The sequence below is a fragment of the Jaculus jaculus genome, chromosome 5, assembly GCF_020740685.1.
Source record: "Jaculus jaculus isolate mJacJac1 chromosome 5, mJacJac1.mat.Y.cur, whole genome shotgun sequence".
NCBI lineage: Eukaryota > Metazoa > Chordata > Mammalia > Rodentia > Dipodidae > Jaculus > Jaculus jaculus.
Window position 1 is genome coordinate 168,350,920 of NC_059106.1, and position 19,193 is coordinate 168,370,112.

Sequence of the window (19,193 nt, forward strand, 5' to 3'; positions counted from 1 at the left end):
CTGAGCAACAGCCCTGTTAGCACCCTCCCCCGTGTGATGTTGGTGGTGTGAGAAGTCGAACATGACCGTTAGTCACTTGCCAAGTGTGCCAAAATCTAGCGTGAAGTTAGGGTGACCTTACCTGGCTTTAAATCGCGGCTCTCCCTCTACCACCAGCACCCCACTCTGCTCCTCATGAGGGCCGAGTGAGTGCTTCATTCCCACTCCTTCTACTTCCTGGAGGTCTCCTGCAAGACACACTCGAAGGCCTGAAACGGATGACAACTCTGCTATTTATAAAAGTGTGTGTGTGTGTGTGTGTGTGTGTGTGCGTGCGTGCATTGTGTGCTACTGACTGATTGATCCCAGGGTCTTAAGCATGTTAGGCAAGCACTGAGCTACATGGCCAGTGGCCAATGTGCATTTATTTAGACCTCACTCTTTCAAGTCTGGCAACATCCCAGGCAAGGCTATGGATCAGATTCGCAGATGAAAGGACTGAGGTTCAGAGGAGCTAAGAAACTTGCCTGAGAGAAGAGGAAAGAAGAGAAGCAACAGAGCTGGGGAAATCCGCATGTGATATTCAGGCCCTCACACCCAAGCATAGGGCTGAGGCATGTCACGTCACTGTCCTTACCCAGGGCTCAGGCTAGCCTAGGTAGGAGGAAAGAAAAGAGCCCGTCGTGCGCCATCTAGTGGAAGGAGGAGCACACAGCACATGCATATGAATGAGCCAACTAAATATTTATTGGCTGCTTATGCATTAGTATAATTAACTGAACGGGGCGGGTGGGGGGGGGAGCAAGCCACTCTCAAGGCTCTCTGGTATCCCAGCACTGATGCAGGAGCATTCCAGAACTACAGAAACAGCTTGTTTACCCATTCTTATGCCCCTCCTCCCAACACTCAGTGCTGTATCCCAGCCACAAGTGCCCAGCAGAGAGAGCTTCGCTATCCACCCAGCATTTCTGGGTAGAGGAAGAGTCAGGCTGAAGAAAGAGGAGGAAGGCAGGTATGTAAACATTCCTCCTGCGCCTCTCCGCAGCAAGCTGGCTTTATGCGGTCTGCTGACCAGTCCTCCCAGGTGGCTCCTGGCAGTGTGGCCACACCCCACCCTTGCCAGACACCTGGTCTCCCTCCTCTCGGTGCCCTGATGCCTCAGGCTGACACAAGCACAACTTCCCAAGCAGGTCTCTCAGTCTGGGTCTCTGAGTGGTCCCTTTGATGCTCCCCCTCCCTCCCAGAGAGGATAGACACTCTTCCCACCGCCATCCACCTGACGCACACGTATACACACTCTTCCCTCGCTGGCAGAAAGGACGCACAGCCTCCGTCTCCGTGCGTTTATTCCTCCGATGTGGGTGATGAGCTAAAGAAGGCAAAATCAGTTTCCTACTACCCTCTTCTGTGAGCCTTACATGGATTTAGCACCTTGCTCTGGAATGAAGAGAGGATGTTTATACACTTAACTGTTTTACTGTGGGCTTAAGACAGAGTCCCCTTTCAGCATCCTGCCTCAGGGGTACAGGGATATAAAAACACAGTGCAAATGTTCCCCTTTGCGGCTTGAGCCCAGAACTCTCCCTTCTTCCTTCCCAACTGACAGGAGCCAGATTTCTCTCACCTCCCCTCTGAACCAAAGGCTGCCAAGGAGAAGCCTGGCTCATCCACCTAGTGGACACGTGGTTTCATTTTAAATGCCTGCATTTGGGAGACTGCATTGTAAGCCTGGCTCTACCACTAAATGGCTGAGGGAGCTTAGGCCAGTCTCTTATCCTCTGTGGCTCACATTTCTTATGTCTAAAACAAAGGGGGTTAAGCTTGATGGAATCTAAAGTCCTTCTGGCTGCAGGACACTGAGCTGGCCAGGGGTGGAGAGGTGGTGTCAAGGCCAGGGCCAAACCTGTTCAAGGGCAGAGATTACACCAGAGCTCCTTTGGGAAGAGCCCGGCATTCCCATTCCCATCAGTGGCTGCTTTGTTTCAGGTGACAGGTGACGAGATTTCACAGGAGCTGTCTCCTGCCTTAGGAACATGTCCCCTCCCACCTCAGGACACAGACAAAACAAAAGGGCAAGCTCGGGAGCATGGAGGCATCAGGGTGATCTCGGGCCTCAGCAGTTGAAGGAAGCTACATGTCATGAATAGCTTCATCCTGGGATCCAAAATAGCACAGTGGCGGGTCTCCAAAGCTACCTCTCAGCTAAAGATAAAAATACTGTGGGCTTGGGGTGTTCTCGGCCATAAATCCATCAGCCAGGACTATTTCTGTCCCTGTCTCCTGCCCGGGGTTCCTCCTCACAGCGTTCATCCTGTCCTCCCTGCGCTGGCCACTCAGCCACCTTGACCCTGGGGTGGGGTGAGGCTCATCAACTCCCCTGACCTTGCGCCATCAGCCGGGGCATGCCGGCGTGGGAATCCCTCCTCAACCCGCAAGAGAATGGGTACACATTCCAGAGTCTCCTTTGTGATCCGGAGTGGCAGAGGTCCACTCTGACAGAAAGGAGGATCTCCTGGCCTGCAGAGCTCCCCCACGGTGGACTTCTAAGACTGTACAGTCCTGAGTAAGCCACTCGGCATGGCCAGGGGTGGGCTTTTTGTTTGTGTATTTACAGGGATCAGAGTACCTATCCCTTAGGGCCTCTTGCAGGATGAAATAAGGCTGTGCAGATAAAACATTAAATTCCACACATGGCATGTTGCAGATGCTCGGAAGTTAAGAATGGCTTTCCGAGCCTACCGCCCCCCTCCCCCCCGCCAGCCTTCCATCTGGAACTCAACCTCCCACAGCTGACCCATGCCTTGAAAAAGCTCCTTTGAGAAGGCTTTGTCAGCCTGTCAGGTTCAAATCCAGCTCCCAGAGAGAACATCTGATCTAGGCTGAGATCCTAAAGGGGTATCTTAGTGATAACCACAGATGTCATACTGCTGGGCCAACTGGAGTCACCTCGTCCCCGATCCTCTGCCGCCCTCTGCAGGTTCAAGTGTGGCAGCGCAGCTGGCGCGGACGACTCCGGAAAGATGAGACATTTTACAGATTGAGACAGTTTGTCAAGGCAAGGTGTCGGAGGAGGAAAACACCGCAAAGTAGCCCAGAGATTTACAGTTGACAAATCACTTTCTCATTGTACTTTCATGACCATTCCGCTCCTGCCTGAGTACCTAAGCGGAGAGGGGAGTTCTGTGTTATTCACTGCTCGGCTCCCAGAGCCTCCCTAATAAGAAGCAATAAATCTCAGGTCCTGCCCCGAGAACATTCCAGAAAATTGTCTGAAACAGACCTGCGTATCTCACTTCTTCAAACTGTTCAACTGGACCATGCTATAGAAGGGGCAACATGTCCAAAATATGTTGAAGGGACTTTTTATGAGGGGTGTGTGTATGCATGCACGTGTGTGTGTGTGTGTGTGTGTGTGTATGCATGTTGTGTATGTGTGTGGTGTGTGTGTGCGTGTGTGCATGCTGTGTGTGGTGTGTGTGTTACATTTTTCTAGACATGAATATGATACGGAAGATGCTAGTAGTTGGCATGGTTACGATTCATACATATTTCTCACAACTAAAAATTGTATTTATGAGTGACAGAACACCCACTGAGCTGCATCTTTTCCTTGTGCCCTCTCCCTGTGGCCACACCTGTGGTCTCTGTCGGCCAGCTGTGGGTCTAGGCTGTCCGCCCAGCACTATGCTGTGGTGGGATCTCCTGTTGGAACAATGACGAGGGCTGTTAATCCTTCTCCCACTTCTCTTACCAACTGCAAGACCATAAGGGATTCTGAACAGGGTTCGGTAGGCCCAGTCATTGCATAACAGTAAAGGGAGCCAGCTATTTGATACCTGCAACTCCCTTACGTAACCGCAGTTTTCAGGTCACGTATTTATAGACTTAAGAGCGGGAAAAGAGCTCAGAGATTATTCCAACACAGCCCTTCCCTTTCACCGTACTACCCCGCATAGGGGAAATGACGCTTGAAGCAGACGTCACACGGGCTGGTATTGATTTTAGTAGCATCATTTCTAGGTGAACATGGCTTTAGAGAAAATTCTCAAACCTAGTCTCTTTTGTAATCAACCAAGGGGAAGGGTAAGGAATTTAGTACAATTACCCTTGAATTTCTTTCAGGCTTTATTGTTTCCCATGACGCAACAGTGGTCACCACCCGTAGTGAAATATGAGTACGGAGCTGAGATCGCAATACAATGTCCATCAACTACGAGGAAAGGCTTTCTGAGGAAGGCGCAGGGCTGTAGAGCAACTTTGGCTCGAGCAGCTGGGGGTCTGTGGAGCCCCTCTGAAGCACAGGATGTTGGCCCTTGAGGCTGTGCAGCTGTCCCAGTGCTTTCTAACCCATTCCCAGGCACATGATTCAAACAGACTTGAAACGGCCTCTGTTGCTTATTTTTCCCACCTGATCCCAACAGTTGTGAACCTGCTCCTCATTATGCTTGCAAATCAGATTTTTGATCAAAATGTTCCCAATGCATTGCATCTTCTTCCAAGTGCTACCCGGCGGGGACCCAGCTTTGGCACCCCGCTCGTGTAGACCTGGGCTCTGGGGTCCAGGCCCCCTGCTTCACGGAAGATTCACTGTGGCACATGGAGACTGCTGAGGATTCTCATCAGACCCTCAGAGACCAGGGTTTATAGTTTTCCGGTGTTCTGGTGACACACTAGGAAAGAACGAGAAAGTTCTCGCTGTAGGATTTTCTTGTGACAACCTCACAGGCCACTTCCCACCGCAGCTGACCACCATTCCAAAACCAAAACCTATTTTCCGGTCTTGGCCATAGTGGATGCCCCATGGCAGGACCCACTGATTCTCCAGTCCTTAGTATATCTTATACGGAGCATGGTGATAAACAACTTAGAAGCGGTCCCTCCTCACAAGCCACCCACAGTCCCTCAAAAGCATGAATGACTCACAAAATCGGCTGTTCCAGAAAATGGACTGCAGGGGTTTCAAATCATTGACACTTCAGTGACAGAGAAGCATCCTTGTTGTAGGTTGGAGGTCTCAAGGACCCTCTTTAAATGGCTACACTCTAAATCGAGGTTGTCGCCATCCTCACACGCTGAGTAAGCTTACAAGGAGCCACGCAGGTCAAGGGAATGGGGTCTGTCAGGACGGGGTGGGGGGCGTGGTGGGCTCTGGGCCTTGGGGAGTGGGAGACAGGCATGAGCTGCGGTCCTCACCTCCTAAGTAAAACTACCCATGACATGAGGGTGACCCTACTGGGGACTTAGCTGCCTTTTGCCCTCAGTATAGAAGTCTGGGATGGCAGACTTGCCTGCCCATGCACACCCCGTGCCTGGAGCAACAAGAACCACTTTATCCCTAAATCCTAGGGCCTGTCAAATCTTACAACTCCTGGATACGAGAAAGCACCAAGTTCTGTCAACCCAACAGAGGACGTGAGTGTAGCTGGAGAGTTCTGTGCACATATCCACTTCATGAGCCTGGCTCACAGGCCAGGCTGGTTCTGAGAACCCCATGTGGAAGACTCTCGTTTGTTCTCCTTTGCCAGGTATCATTTCTCAGAAGTGTCCCAAAGTGATTCTAAACACCATGGAATTCCTCTACGACATGCCCCTCCACGGTGGACTCCGGTTACCAAACCTTACAGTCATATGGTGCCTCAAAAGGCTGCAAAGCCCTCAAGGACACCTGTGGGCCCCTATTGTCAGCAAGTCACGTGGTAATCATGAGAAAATGTCTTGTCCTTTCCTCCTCCACCTCTTCAGTGCTCCACATGGCATGCTCAGCCCAGAAGTGCCCTCCACATGGCAGTGACTGGCATTCAAGATTAATGCGGAAATCCACAAGTGATGCCAACACAACACACATCCTGCCCATCTCCAGGGAGGCCCAGATTTAGAGGGGTTTCCTGTCACTCCCTTACAGTCAAGTCAGTGCCCCATGCGGCAGTGAATGCAGCCCTCGGCCCAGGTCCTGACAACTCTCCTCCCTGGCGAACCTTTCCCCATGGCTTGCCAGTCTGTGACCTGTCCCCCTCCAGGTGGGATGGGAATTTGAGCAACATCCTACCAGGGTGGTGAACTGGTCCACGCAGGCGTTGCGGATCTTCTCCGGGGTGGCGGGGCTATCCAACTGGAAAAGCTGCTTTGCATTATATTCTGGGTGCTGAGCTCGCGCGGCGCGGATGGCATCCTTGATGGCAAAGAAGATGGAGGCAGCCAAGAACAGAGGTGGCTCTCCGACGGCCTGCATGGACAGAGCACAGGGCATCAGCCAGAGCAGCTCCAGCCTCTGCCTGAGCACACAGAGCCGGAGGCCAGGCAGCAAGCCCAACACTGGCGATGCCCCAGGTGGTCCACCCAGCACTGACAGCCCCCCCCCCCACCCAGTACAGCAAGAAAGAGCGGCCAAAATCTGTGGCTGAGTGATTGGACTTCGTGACATGTTTCTTTCGGCTCATGCTATATGATCTTCTCCAGTGACACCATGTAAGTGCGCACCATTACATGTTATGTTAGTTATACAGTCACGTGCCGTGACAAGTTCTCCTAAATAACTGGGGAGAGTGAGCTTTGAGACAGAATTGTGCTATGTAGCCTGGGCTGTTCTTAAACTCACAGCAATCCTTCTGCCTCGGTTCCTCGGGTGTTGAGATCACAGGCGTGTAACATCAAGCCCGACTGCTATTTTACAGATCAAATAATTGAGTTGCAGGTGGGGGAGGGCGGGGGGCGGAGTGTGTGCTGGGAAAATGGCTCAGTGGTTAAAGGTGTTTTCTTGTAAAACCCGAGTTTGATTCCCCAGAACCCACATAAAGCTGGGCACCAGGAACATGTGTCAGGATCCCACTGCGCCTGGGATGATGGGCAATAGAGCCAGGCTGGGCTTCATTTGCTGTGGCCAAAGAGACTGCCTCAAAGGAAGTGGAAGAGAAGCACAAACATCTCATCATCCTCTTACTTACACACACACACACACACACACACACACACACACACTCACACTCGCATTCACACACACAACAAAATCCAGTGGGGCAAAGGCTGTAGCTCAGTTTGCAGAGTGCTTGCGTCGCCAGCACGAAGCTCTGGGCTTGATTCTCAGCACATCTTCAAACCAGGCCTGGTGGCAGACACCCGGGATCCCAACGCTCAAGAGGCGGAGACAAGAATCCAAGGCCCCCATCACCTATATAACAAGTCGGAGGCTAGCCTGGGCTATGTAAGACCCACCCAGCCTCAAGAAAATGGCACAAACTTTAGCCCTGGCGACGGTTCCCAGCCTCGGAGACTAATCTACCCGCAGCTCTCACACTAACACAGGCCCCAAAGCCACACGTACAGCATCTGCTGTAATTACAGAAACTTCCTAGCAAAAGTTGGCATTTCATTTCCCCAAAACATAGATGAGGAACCAGATCACAATCACTGGATGTGTGCTTTGGGGCTCTGCTCCTTGGAACTACCGAATCAACATTTTGGGGGGGCTCATCGGCAGAGGCTATTGACCTCGGCGTAGGTGGCACGTGAGAGCTGAGTTTGTAGCATCTCTAGGAGGCAGGGCCTTGCTGGAGTTAAGTGTGCCGCTAGGGGTGGGCCTCGAGATGCTACAGCCTGGCCCCGCTCGGTCTTTCTCTACGTTTCCTCTCTGCTGATGAGATGCCGGCTTCTTCCTCCAACACGTTTTCCCCACCGCGATGGACTCCACCTCAGGAACTGTAAGGTTAAAAACCCTTCTCCATTCATAAACTGATCTCATTGGGCATCTTGTCCCAGCAAGTAGCTTAATCACCATCCTGGAAAGATGAGCAATCAGGAGAGAGGCGGTTCTTCCAACCTCAGCCCTCACTCTACACAAGGAAGCAGCTGGTACAGAAAACCAGATCACACTGTCATGACGTGTCCCCACCGTGACTCGCTGGTTCTCAGGCAGAAAGAACCACGCAGCTTGGCACACCTCCCAGGAGGGAGGCGGCTGGTGCTACCCTCCACCTCCTGTGAGCTCACGGCGCAGGTCACAGGCATGGCACACCCACAGAGATGGTACCTTGGAGGCATAGATGGCCTTCTTGTTTGGGCAGTCACGGAGCAGGGACACCCTGAACTCAACAGGAATGCTGCCAAATGCAGGGATCTTGTAGGTGCTGGGCCCGCGGGTATGCAGGCTGCCCTCCGGGGAGTAGTGCAGCTCTTCCAGCGTGAAGAGGCCAAGACCCTGAACAAATGCTCCTTCCACCTGCAGGACAGATGGCGATTGTGGGGACCACCTCTCCCCTCACCCCAAGAACAGATACCCTTGCTGCTCGGTCACTCAAGTCTGGCTCAGGCAGAACAAAGAAAGTGACAATGAGCCGGGGCGCGGTGTCGCACGCCTTTAATCCCAGCACTCGGGAGGCAGAGGTCGGAGGACCTCCGAGAGTTCGAGGCCACCCTGAGACTACATAGTGAATTCCAGGTCAGCCTGGACCAGAATGAGACCCTACCTCGAAAAATCAAAAAAAAAAAAAAAGACAGTGACAATGAAGGTCAGTTGAGAACCTGCCAGTGAAGGTCACGAGGTGGCAGGCAGATTTTTCCACTAAAATATGTCCCTGTACAAATGAAGATGTTGCTTCCATGTCACCCACATCCCCAGGGGGAAAAGGTGAGCCAACACTGAGAACCAAGCTTACTGGAGGAATTTCTCGGGGAGTCGGTTCTTTGAGATTTACCTCCGTTCTCACTGGACCCCCGACTGTCCTCAAGGAGAACGAGCCCCATGGAGGCTTATAAATTTAAGGACTCCTCTACACTCCGTTGCTCCCCACCTGCTCTCCTCCCCCCCCCCTCTTCAGAGGATGACTTGTGCTGCGCGCGCACTCACGGGAGAGGGCGCTGTCAACCGCCTTTGCACCTGCGGCGCCCGAGCAGCGTCGGCACGGGGGGAGCTCTCCAAGCACTGCTCCAGTGAACGTGTGACTAGACTGGCTACTGACCCCATTAGCCATTTCTGAGAAATGCAGTCTAGTATTTTCTACTAGACGCTCATTACCTCGAATCTCAATTCCTCCCTCTGTCTTCTCTTGCTTGAGCGATTCTGCCCATTGGTCCTATATTTTGATTCCTTTTCCCCAACTTTTTTCTTCCCCTTGGGTGAGCCTTTGAGTTTGGGTCCTCTGCCTCTGGGGACTTCCACCACCCCCAAGCTCAATGCCATTTACTTCCTGGGAAGTAATGTTACTACCACACTGGGTAGAAGAGCGGTCAGGAGAGAGGTGATTCTTCCAGCCTCAGCCCTCACTACCTAAGTATTGATCCCAAACTCAAGTTCTCTTCTATAATTCACCTTCTCAAAATGGGTGCGTGCACATGTGTGTGTGTGTGTGTGTGTGTGTGCATGTATGCACGCACATGTACACATATATAAGCACCCTGTGTTTCCCCGCTCACCATCTTGGTCTCTGGGGATGTGGTTGCCCTTTCCACATAAATACATATTCATTTATTTTCTGCCTTGAGCGTTAGGTGGGCTATCACGGGTACTAATCCAGCTGTGAGGGAGATTCCCCTAAGGACCATGTTCTGTCCTAATTCTAAATGACACTGGATAATATGCCTGTGGCTGGTGACCCTTAGTGGGAATGAAGCACACTGGCGACTTAATCTGTCAGCACTCTGGTCCCCTGTGAGCCTTACCTGTCCAATGTCAATGGCAGGGTTCAAACTGGAGCCAACGTCCATGACAATATCCGTACGGAGGTTCTAGTGGGTGGAAAACGGAAGCAGTCTGAGAAGAAAGCAATGTCTGGAATCACCCAGTCGTGTCTTGATGACACTTAGACTGAAAGTTCCAATCCAAATGGCGCTTTCTCAGTTACACAGCCCTGAGCACGCCAAGGCAGAAGTATCACGGTGCCCACCATGTGTGGATCACAGCACTCAGCGCTGAAGTTTGAGGTCTGAGCAGCTGGTGAGGGAGAGGGGGTAGCAGTGACTTTTCCACGGCCATGTGTACACGTTTGTGGGTAAGTACTAAGGTATCTACCTGGGGCTCTGAACCTGACCGAGTCTGGGTAGACCCTGTGGGAAAGGAGTCAATAACTATGTTCTGTGGCCTGAATCCAGCCTATGATGTGTTCGTCGGACCTGTTGGCTAAAAACTAAGCTGTGAAGTAGCTGGAGAAAACCAAAGGAAGATTCTTGTAACCAGGAAGAATTATGTGAGATTCAAGTTTCAATGCGCATAAATAGCATCCCATGGGAGCAAGGGCCACTCCAGGTGGCTTTCTCACTGCCGTGGTAATGTGCCTGGGCCGTTGGGAAGGAGATGTGAACCATGGGGCCTCTGGCCGTCATTGAACAGCCATCTGTCCTGGACAGGATGTATTATTTCCTGGTGATAAAAATTGTCTCTACCCGTTCTTCCAATGTTCAGATGACAATTCAGTTCTCTCCCTTCTTGGCTCTCTTAGGGCTAAAGTGGCACATGGGTCTTACCTTATGATCCCCTGTTAAGCAGTCAATTTCTACTTCAGAGCAAGCCACCCCATAACTGAAGTAGTGGAAGGGATTGCCAGAGTTTGTCTCAAAGCTGTAGCCAAGGTTGGGGGTCCTGGGAGAGAAGAGAGAAGATGCCACAAGCGCCCTCCTTCTCCAATGCACAGCTTGCCCCACGACTAAGTAAACCTGGAAAACTTTATTTTTCCATTTAGTCCTTTTCCCCCAGGGCCCACATATTTCAAATACCTAGACCTTTAATGCCACTCAGATATTCCCAGCATCTTGGTAATTGTTTCACTTTTCCAAGGCCTGGGTCACAGTCATCACGCACAAGCTGGTGTGAGCGTGCTGGCTTCTCGGTGGCAAAAACAAAGCTGGCAGATGCACCGGCTTCCTGATGGACATGGAAAGTGAGGACCCCTGGGCCGGATACAGGGCCACGAGCGCTCCGGATCTGCCTGGGAGGGGGCTGAGCTGCTCGTACAAGTCCATCTGCTCACCTTTCTCAAGGTGAAACGTCACCAAAGCTCTCTGGCTAGCCTGACACTTCCCACTCACCTGCCCCTACGAAACTTCAACAAGTGACTTGAGAAAAATGTCACTAAGGGAAACAGAGGCTCAGGGCTGGGGCGATGGCTCATTAAATAAGAGTGCATACTGCACAAGCCGCACGCACCTAACAGACGGGCATAGCCGCACATGCTGTAATGCCAGTCCTGTGGGGAATGGAGACTCACTGGGGCTCACTGGTCAGCAGTCTGACCAAAAGTGACACCTCCAGGTTGAGTGAGAGACTCCATCTTGAAGAAACCACATGGAACAGTGATAGCAGAGGACACTCGGCATTCTCCTCTGGCCACCACGCACATGCCTATGACGTGTGTGCATCTGCACACATGTGTCTACATCACACACAGGGCTGGGGAGAAAAGAGCAGATGCTCTTCATACAGTTGTTTCTTTCTTTTTTTTTTTTTGGATGCTTAATGCTTTACACAATTGCAATACTACAATAGTCATATAGATATTTGGACTCACACACCCAAAATTTAAAGTACATTGTATCTATGTTACTTTATACATTTCATATATTGTGTATTTATATGTAGTTATTATACAGCATATACATATAATACATATTTATGTACATGGAAAATACCTATTTTGTTTGTATAAGGATAATGTGAAGTGATATGGACAGAATTCACACCAAAACCAAACTTAACCCACGGCTGAGGGATACAACTCTTATCAAGAAAAACCCTCCTTCGTCAACCTCTGACTTCGGTCTGTTCATCCAGGTGAATCCTTACAAAACCCTCCTTGTGTGAACCCCTAAAGTATAAGTGGAACTTAGAATATCTGCATCCATTTGAATGTGTGGGTCAAAAACGACCGGGATGACTCACTTTCACCGCTTACTTGACTAGATGTAGAAGGTCTGAGCGGAGGTGGCTGGCCTCATGGCATGGCCAGGGGCCCTGAACTGAGTAACCAGGGACGCAGGACGAGCAAAGCCTTCCTCTCTGCTTCCTGGCTGCGGATGCAACTCATCGCCTCACACCCCCACTGCCGTGCCTCCCCCCACAGGGGGCTGTGGGCCACAATAGACCTTCCCACCGGAGGCTGTTGTGTCAGGAATTGTGTCAACACAATGAGAAAAGCAGCTGATACAATTATATGACCTAGAGTGTGTGTGTGTGTGTGTGTGTGTGTGTGTGTGTGTGTGTGTGTTCCTGTGTGCATGTGGGCATGCATGTGCATAGTCTACAGGACAGCCTAGGTATTATCTCTCCTGAACACTGTCCACATCTTCTTTCTTATAGAGAGTGAGAGCAAGATGACAGAGAGAGAGAGAGAGAGAGAGAGAGAGAGAGGGATGAGAATTGGTGCTCCAGGGCCTCAGCCACTGAAGTTGAACTCCAGATGCTTGTGCCACCTAGTGGGCATATATGACCTTGTGCTTGCCTCATCTTTGTGTGTCTGGCTTACATGGGATCTGGAGAGTTAGACATGGGTCTTTAGGCTTCGCAGGCAAGGGTCTTAACTGCTAAGCCACCTCTCCAGCCCCACGTCTTTTTTAAACAGTGTCTATCATTGGCTTGGAGCTCACCAATTAGGCTAGACCGGTTGGCAGTAAGCTTTAGAGATCCTCCTGTCTCTGTCTACCCACTGGGATTACAGGTGTGTGTTGCCATGCCTGGAATTTTTTTCAAATGTGAGTCCTAGGGATCAAACTGAGGTCCTCATGCTTCCAAGACATGCATTTTGACCACAGAGCTATCTCCCCAGCTCAAGATGAGGGTTTTTGTGGGAGTGCCCTCTTCTGCCCTGAGCTGACAGTGCTGACCTCACATGGTGAGATGGCTGGGAAGAGGATTATACTTACTTATAAAAGCCAGTGGCAGACAAGCTCACGGCATCCAGGTAGGCAGCTGTGACCTGAGGAAGGAAATGGCTGTCAGAAGGCGGCCACTGTGCCCTGTAGAGACCTGACCCAGCACTAACCTTTTACTATTCTCATTTTACAGATGAGGCAACAAAGGCATAGAGAGAAAGGCTTTTGTCCTGGGGTTTGCACTAGGCATATATCATATAATGTGTGCGCTGGCGAGCGTGGCTTATTGATTGGTGTCATCCGCTCACAGAGGACGCTGGCCTAGGTGGTCGATAGGAGAGGGCAAAGCTCAGGTCAGCAGTTTGGATGAAAGGGAGCTGTAGTCAAGGCTACTGTGGGAACATTGAAGTTGCCTGGAAGATGCGCACTGTGGTACAAACCACAGAACTAAGCTAGGGTGGAGCAGTGGTCACGCCTCTGGTGCCTCCAGGTGTGGGAAGGGAAGTCAGGGCACATGAGGTGAGGGCAGAGAGTGGCTGCGACAGGCCTCCTGCTTCTCTGGATTTGCTGGGGGAGGGGCTGTGCTAACACCAGGTTCATGTAGAGTCCCATTTTGTTACTGTCTGTCTCTCTCTCTCTCTCTCTCTGTGTGTGTGTGTGTGTGTGTGTGTGTGTGTGTGTGTGTTTCTTGTTGCGATGCTGGAAGTCAAACCTGGGGCTTCTTACATGCCTGGCAAGTGCTCAACCACTGAGCTTTATCTCCATGCCTTGCTTTTTCTTTTTCTTTTTTCTTTTTTTTTAGATTTATTTTTATTTATTTATTAGAGAGAGAGAGAGAGAGAGAGCATGGATGCCCAGGGTCTCTAGCCACTACAAACGAACTCCAGATGCAGGCGCCACCTTGTGCATCTGGCTTACATGGGAGCTGGAGAGTCAAACCTGGATCCTTAGGCTTTGCAGGCAAGCACTTTAACTGCTAAGCCATCTCTCCAGCCCTTTATTTTTCTTGTTAGAGAGAGTATTTCACTAGCTAGCTCAGGCTGACCTCAAATTCACAATCCCCCTGCCTCAACCCGAGACTACTGGCATGCACTAGCTCTGAGAGTTTCGTGGGTACAGACATCTCGTCTAGAGATCAGAGAGTTGTGCTCATTCTTATCAGGAGTTTTTGTTCTGTGACTACCAAACACCACCACGGTGATGCACTTCCAACACCACCGTCATGATGTAAGCGCTGGTGAGACGTTTTATTCCAGCTCTCTCGCAGATGACAATTCAATGGCTCAAGACTTGGGAGAGTGGAAAGGCTGCCAGTGGTGTCTTTCAGAAAAATGGAGTTTGAAGAAGACATAGACCACTGAGGCTGCTGAACATAGGTGGTGTGGGACCCAGCCTGAGGGAGCCCAGACATCACCAGGAGGCATGTCACCTCATCCTCTCAAGCTTGGGGTGGATGAAACCTCAGGTCACATAAAACTGTCATGATCCTGGATCAAAACTTTTCCTCAGATGATTTCACTCAACTCTAAATACCATAGAGAAAGGGTCCCAGCAAGGCTGAGCTGGGCTGTGAGCCATACACACGGCCTCAGCTCTTATTCTCCTGTGTGACTAGGTCACCATCTCCTACATGTGCTGGGTCACGACAGAAGCCCTGCCTCTGTGATATTCCTCCCAGCCATAAAGGCAATTTGTACCAGCTCAGACTTACCCAGTCTTCCCAGGAGCCTTTAGGATTCTTCTTCTTGAAGGGTTCCAGCCTTTTGAGAATGGTCTGACAGGCTGCCTGAAGGAATCCACCACATACCAGGCATATCAGTGATTTGCCCTCTCCGGCCCCAGGGACAGCCAAGGCCACCTGTGATCCTCATAGGCCTGAAGAGCCACCTCCAGGCCACACTGGGCCCAGAGCCCTGTCACCTCCCAGGAGGGACCAGCGCTCAGGGTGGAGCCACCATTGGTCCTTGTCTGAAGACCCTTTCCTGACCCAGTGCCTCGTTCAGCCAGCGGAGAGGGAACTTCTGAGGCATTTCCAGAGAGGTGTCCTCCTCCATCAAACTCCTTGGGTGATGACACCTCCCAGGTGGAACTGGGCTAACCCCATAACCAAACACCCACTGCACCCCATCATCTATCTTGCAGCCAGTTCCAACCCCATGGAGTGTGCTTTCCCAGAAGCCCCTGCTTTATCTCCCCCGCTGCAACCAGCTCTCCTGGCTTTGACAGACGTTATCTCCATGTAGCGTCCCTTGTAGCTTGACGTTAGCATCTGGATAGCAGACAGCGCACCGCAAAATAACAGCCGCTGCCAAAGAGCCCACTGCACACCCTCCAAGGGGGCCCCAAGCCTCGAGCTGGTCCTCAGTGGGGCTGGCTCCCGTGGACTCCTCACTTACGTAGACGGCCTGACCGTTGATGTCAGCGCTGGCCGACGCAGCCGTGGGCGAGGTGTTGGGCACAGTGTTAGTGCTGGTCTCGCTGATGTAAATCTTGGATGTGGGGATTTTCAGAGCTCTGCTGGCCACCTGCAGAAGAGAAGGCGTTATCCTGAAAGGGGAGATGCTGCTGCCTGCCGTCTTCCCAGGGTAGAGTTGTTCAGGTTCACCGTTAAAGGCAAAAAAAAAGTTAATCTTGTAAGCTCTTATCTATTGATTCTGGGACGTTTTCACGTCTGGCTGATCGTGAAGGTGTCCTTTAACACGATTTGGTGGGCTAAAGCATGCATGCATAAACCCAGTGGTAACTAAAAGCGTCTTTTTAAGCAAATGCTGGCTCCTAAAAACTAAGTTCTGGACGATCCTCAGGAGGCAAGCATCCAGCACATTAGCCTGGCTGCCCTGTGAGGTCGTGGGGAGTGTGGGAAGCTCGCTGCCTCTCTGCACACAACAAGCACGGGCCTCAGGGTGACCATGATGCAGGTGTCCTCGAGGATTGTCTGGCCAACACTTCTGCACAGATGAGGAAACAAACAGGGAGAAGAGTTCCTCAAGGTCACTTGTAAAAAAGACCTCAGGCCTTCAGCTGCTTCCTGGACATCCACTGTCCACCCTCTTACAACCTCTTCCCCAGCATCGGATGTCGTGGTGTGGGAGAGGCCACCCCCAGGGCCCAGCCGCTCACCTGGACCATCTTGGTGTGAAGGCCCTGGCCCATCTCTGTGCCCCCATGGGTCAGCAGCACGGAGCCGTCCGTGTACACGTGAACCAGGGCTCCTCCCTGAGGAAAGAGGGGGCCAGGCACAAAATTTGGTAAATCCCAACGTGGCTTAAGGCTTGGAACTGGTGGCATGGAGCCCAGAAAAAGGAAACCATTAGCAGTATTTTAATATGAACCACAGAGAAAAACTACACAGTGAAAATCTCATTATTTAATTATTTAGTCCCTCAGTAGTTGGTGAACCGCTTTCATATCTCTCCGTCCCTCGCCCTCACGGTGAAGTAGGCCATCTAATTTCGTCCTCGCTCTTTGCCTGAACAAACAGGGTGAGACAGGCAGAGTGGCTGTGTATCGTCTTACAGTCAGAAAGGACAAGGGCTAGAGATTGACCCGTATCTCTGGGTCTCACCACCCTGCCAAGCACTAGACCAACAAGGCTGCGCAAATTCCGTTTTATTTCAGCAGCAAGGAACTCCCTGGTCAGCTCTGTTATTGGTGACGAGGCACTACTCTTACAGTACTGAAAGTGGGGGATTCGAGGGAATGGTGACCCATACCCATGGAGATGGAGGAAAAAAAATAAATGAAGCAATTACCTGGTTCAGAAAAGGGACAGTGAAGCTTATTCCAAACTTGGTTGGGATTATACACAGTCCTCTCTTTTTCCAACAATTCTCCCTGGAGAGAAAGAAAATTGCTGGAGAGCTTTCTCTACTACTGACCTTAGGCGACACCCTTGGATCAGGTCAGAGTAGGACGTCCCGGGAGAGAGATGGAGTTTGAAGGGGACACAGGGCACCGAGGCTGCTGCGCGTAACTGGGCTGTGCCCCGGTAGGGGAGGCAAAGATGAGAGAGGTAGGAGTTGAGGTGCCAGTCCTCCTGTGCGGCTGGGACAGAGTTCAGAGTGCCCACCCTGTCTCTCCCTGGCCGGAATTCATAGGATTCGCATTGAGTCAGAGTAGCCCTGCTGACCTTGGACTGTCCTTGACCCAGGGAGCAAGGCAACAATGCTTTCTCTTGACACTGGCCTGTCTGAGGAGCTTTGTGAAGAAGACAGAGCCAGGATAATTATTCCCACTTTGCAGATGAAGAACATGCGCTCGCTCCAGAGATACAGAACAACCGCCAAAGCCAAGTTTAGAGACAAGAGTGAGAGATAGAACTGTAGCTTCCATGCTCTTGGTCAGGGCTCTCAGTAAGGTAGCGCTCCAGCAGGAACACGAATGGGTAAAGACGAACTCCCACTGATAGGTTCTGATGCACTTGGGGTGAAGGACCACCGCCCAATGTTAAAGGGGGAGCTATCAATGAGTTGACAAGTCCAGCAGCCTCATGAGTTGTCCATTAAATCATTAGCCTCATATTCGGGGTTCAGCAGAAAACATAGATCATAGGAAAGCATGAGAACATTGGGTTCCCTTCCCTCTCCCCACTCCAACCAATGCCAGCACTGACTGGAACTTACTTGTTGTTAACGTTTGGTTTTTGGTCGTTTGTTTTTGTTTTTCAAGGTAGGGTCTCACTCTAGCCCAGGCTGACCTGGAATTCATCTGTAGTCTCAGGGTGGCCTCGAACTCACAGCGATCCTCCTACCTCTGCCTCCCACGTGCTGGGATTAGAGGCGTGCGCCACCTCACCCACCCAGGTCTGGGACTCACCTGTTGAACTTGTCGACCTCACTCCTCCGAGCATGGTACTGAGAGCTGGCTAGGCACTCGTCCCAACACCTGGACAAGGTGAAGCCCTCGAGCTTCTGGTTGAAGTGAGTCAGGTCCCCTTCTTTGTACATGTTTTTCCTCCGCACCTTCCCCAGGAGACAGACACTTAGGCCTTGTGGTGGCAGGAGATTGGGGATGGGGACAACCTAAATTTGAGCTTCCAGGTCCCTCAGAAGAACCAGTAATCTTCTGCCCCTGTGGGAGTCCCTGAAGTTCAGAGTCACTCTGCCCCCAAATCAGTAACCCACTGTCAGCCAGCTTACTTCGTCCGCAGGTAGCCCACAGGTCACCGCGACTTCACTCATCCAATGCTCAGCGATGAGCATTCCCTGAGGCCCCCCAAAGCCCCGGAAAGCTGTATTGGAGGGTAGGTTGGTCTTGCACATCCGCCCAGTGCCCCGGATGTTGGGGATCTTATAGCAGTTGTCCATGTGGAACAGAGCTCGTTCCATTATCTGAAGCAGAGGAACCCAAGATGAGAGAGGACAGGAGACTCTCCTGACTTCACTGTATCACCACAGGAACACCAAGAGCTGCATCTGGGCCCTTCCTCTCTCCACTGTCAACCGCTACTCTGCGGGCCTATGTTTTTCATTGTTCTTGATTTTGATTTGTTTTTTTTTGAAGTAGGGTTTCACTCTAGCCCAGGCTGATGTGGAATTCACTACGTAGTCTCAGGGTGGCCTCAAATTCACAGTGATCCTCCTACCTCTGCCTCCTCAGTCAGCCTTCTTGCTGCACCTTACCATAGCTTCTGTCTGGAAAAGTTCTTCTCTGGACCTCTGATCATTTGATGGCTTAGTGGTTAAGGTGCTTGTCTGCAAAGCCTAAGGATCCATGTTCAACTCTCCATATCCCATGTAAGCCAGACGCACAAAGGGGAGGCAAGCGCAAGGTCATACATGGCCACTAGGTGGCACAAGCATTTGGAGTCTGATTACAGTGGCTGAGGCCCTGGAGCACCAATTCTCTCTCTCTCTCTTACTCACTCTCTCAAAAAAAATTAAAAAGAATTGATTCTGGGTTGGGGAAATAGCTTAGCATTTAAGGTGTTTGTCTACAAAGCCTAAAGACCCTGGTTCAATTTCCTAGGGCCCACATAAGCCAGATGCACAAGGGGTCTGGAGTTCATTTGCAGTGGCTGGAGGCCCGGGCATGCTCATTTCCTCTCTCTCTCTCTCTCTCTCTCTCTCTCTCTCTCCCTCCCTCCCTCCCTCCCTCCCTCCCTCCCTCCCTCCCTCCCTCCCTCTCTCTCTCTCTCTCTCTCTCTCTCTCTCTCAAATAAATAAAGAAATGAAATTTTTTTAAAAAGAATTGATTCCAAGTTCCTGTTAGGAAGGTGGAATAAGGGCTGGAGAGATGGCTTAGCAGTTAAGCACTTGCCTGTGAAGCCTAAGGACCCTGGTTTGAGGCTCGACTCCCCAGGACCCATGTTAGCCAGATGCACAAGGGGGTGCACATGTGTGGAGTTTGTTGGCCTGAGGCCCTGGTGTGTCCATTCTCTCTCTCTGTCTGCCTCTTTCTCTCTCTGTCTCTCTGCCTGTCAC

General features: G+C 51.3%; 1 protein-coding gene across 1 annotated transcript in view; it reads right to left on the reverse strand.

Moving 5' to 3' along the window:
• Nucleotides 1-4,540: 4,540 nt before the first annotated feature.
• Xdh (xanthine dehydrogenase) overlaps nucleotides 4,541-19,193 on the reverse strand; it is a 37,084-nt gene continuing 22,431 nt past the window's right edge. Inside the window, exons 13-24 of the mRNA XM_045149214.1 lie at nucleotides 17,910-18,101; nucleotides 17,587-17,732; nucleotides 16,524-16,605; nucleotides 15,892-15,987; nucleotides 15,168-15,296; nucleotides 14,483-14,557; nucleotides 12,823-12,875; nucleotides 10,432-10,546; nucleotides 9,631-9,696; nucleotides 8,003-8,191; nucleotides 6,026-6,202; nucleotides 4,541-4,649 (exon numbers count right to left, since the gene is read on the reverse strand). Of these exons, the coding sequence (XP_045005149.1) occupies nucleotides 4,599-4,649; nucleotides 6,026-6,202; nucleotides 8,003-8,191; nucleotides 9,631-9,696; nucleotides 10,432-10,546; nucleotides 12,823-12,875; nucleotides 14,483-14,557; nucleotides 15,168-15,296; nucleotides 15,892-15,987; nucleotides 16,524-16,605; nucleotides 17,587-17,732; nucleotides 17,910-18,101 (1,371 nt within the window). The 3' untranslated portion in view covers nucleotides 4,541-4,598. The remainder of the gene's footprint in view (nucleotides 4,650-6,025; nucleotides 6,203-8,002; nucleotides 8,192-9,630; nucleotides 9,697-10,431; nucleotides 10,547-12,822; nucleotides 12,876-14,482; nucleotides 14,558-15,167; nucleotides 15,297-15,891; nucleotides 15,988-16,523; nucleotides 16,606-17,586; nucleotides 17,733-17,909; nucleotides 18,102-19,193) is intronic.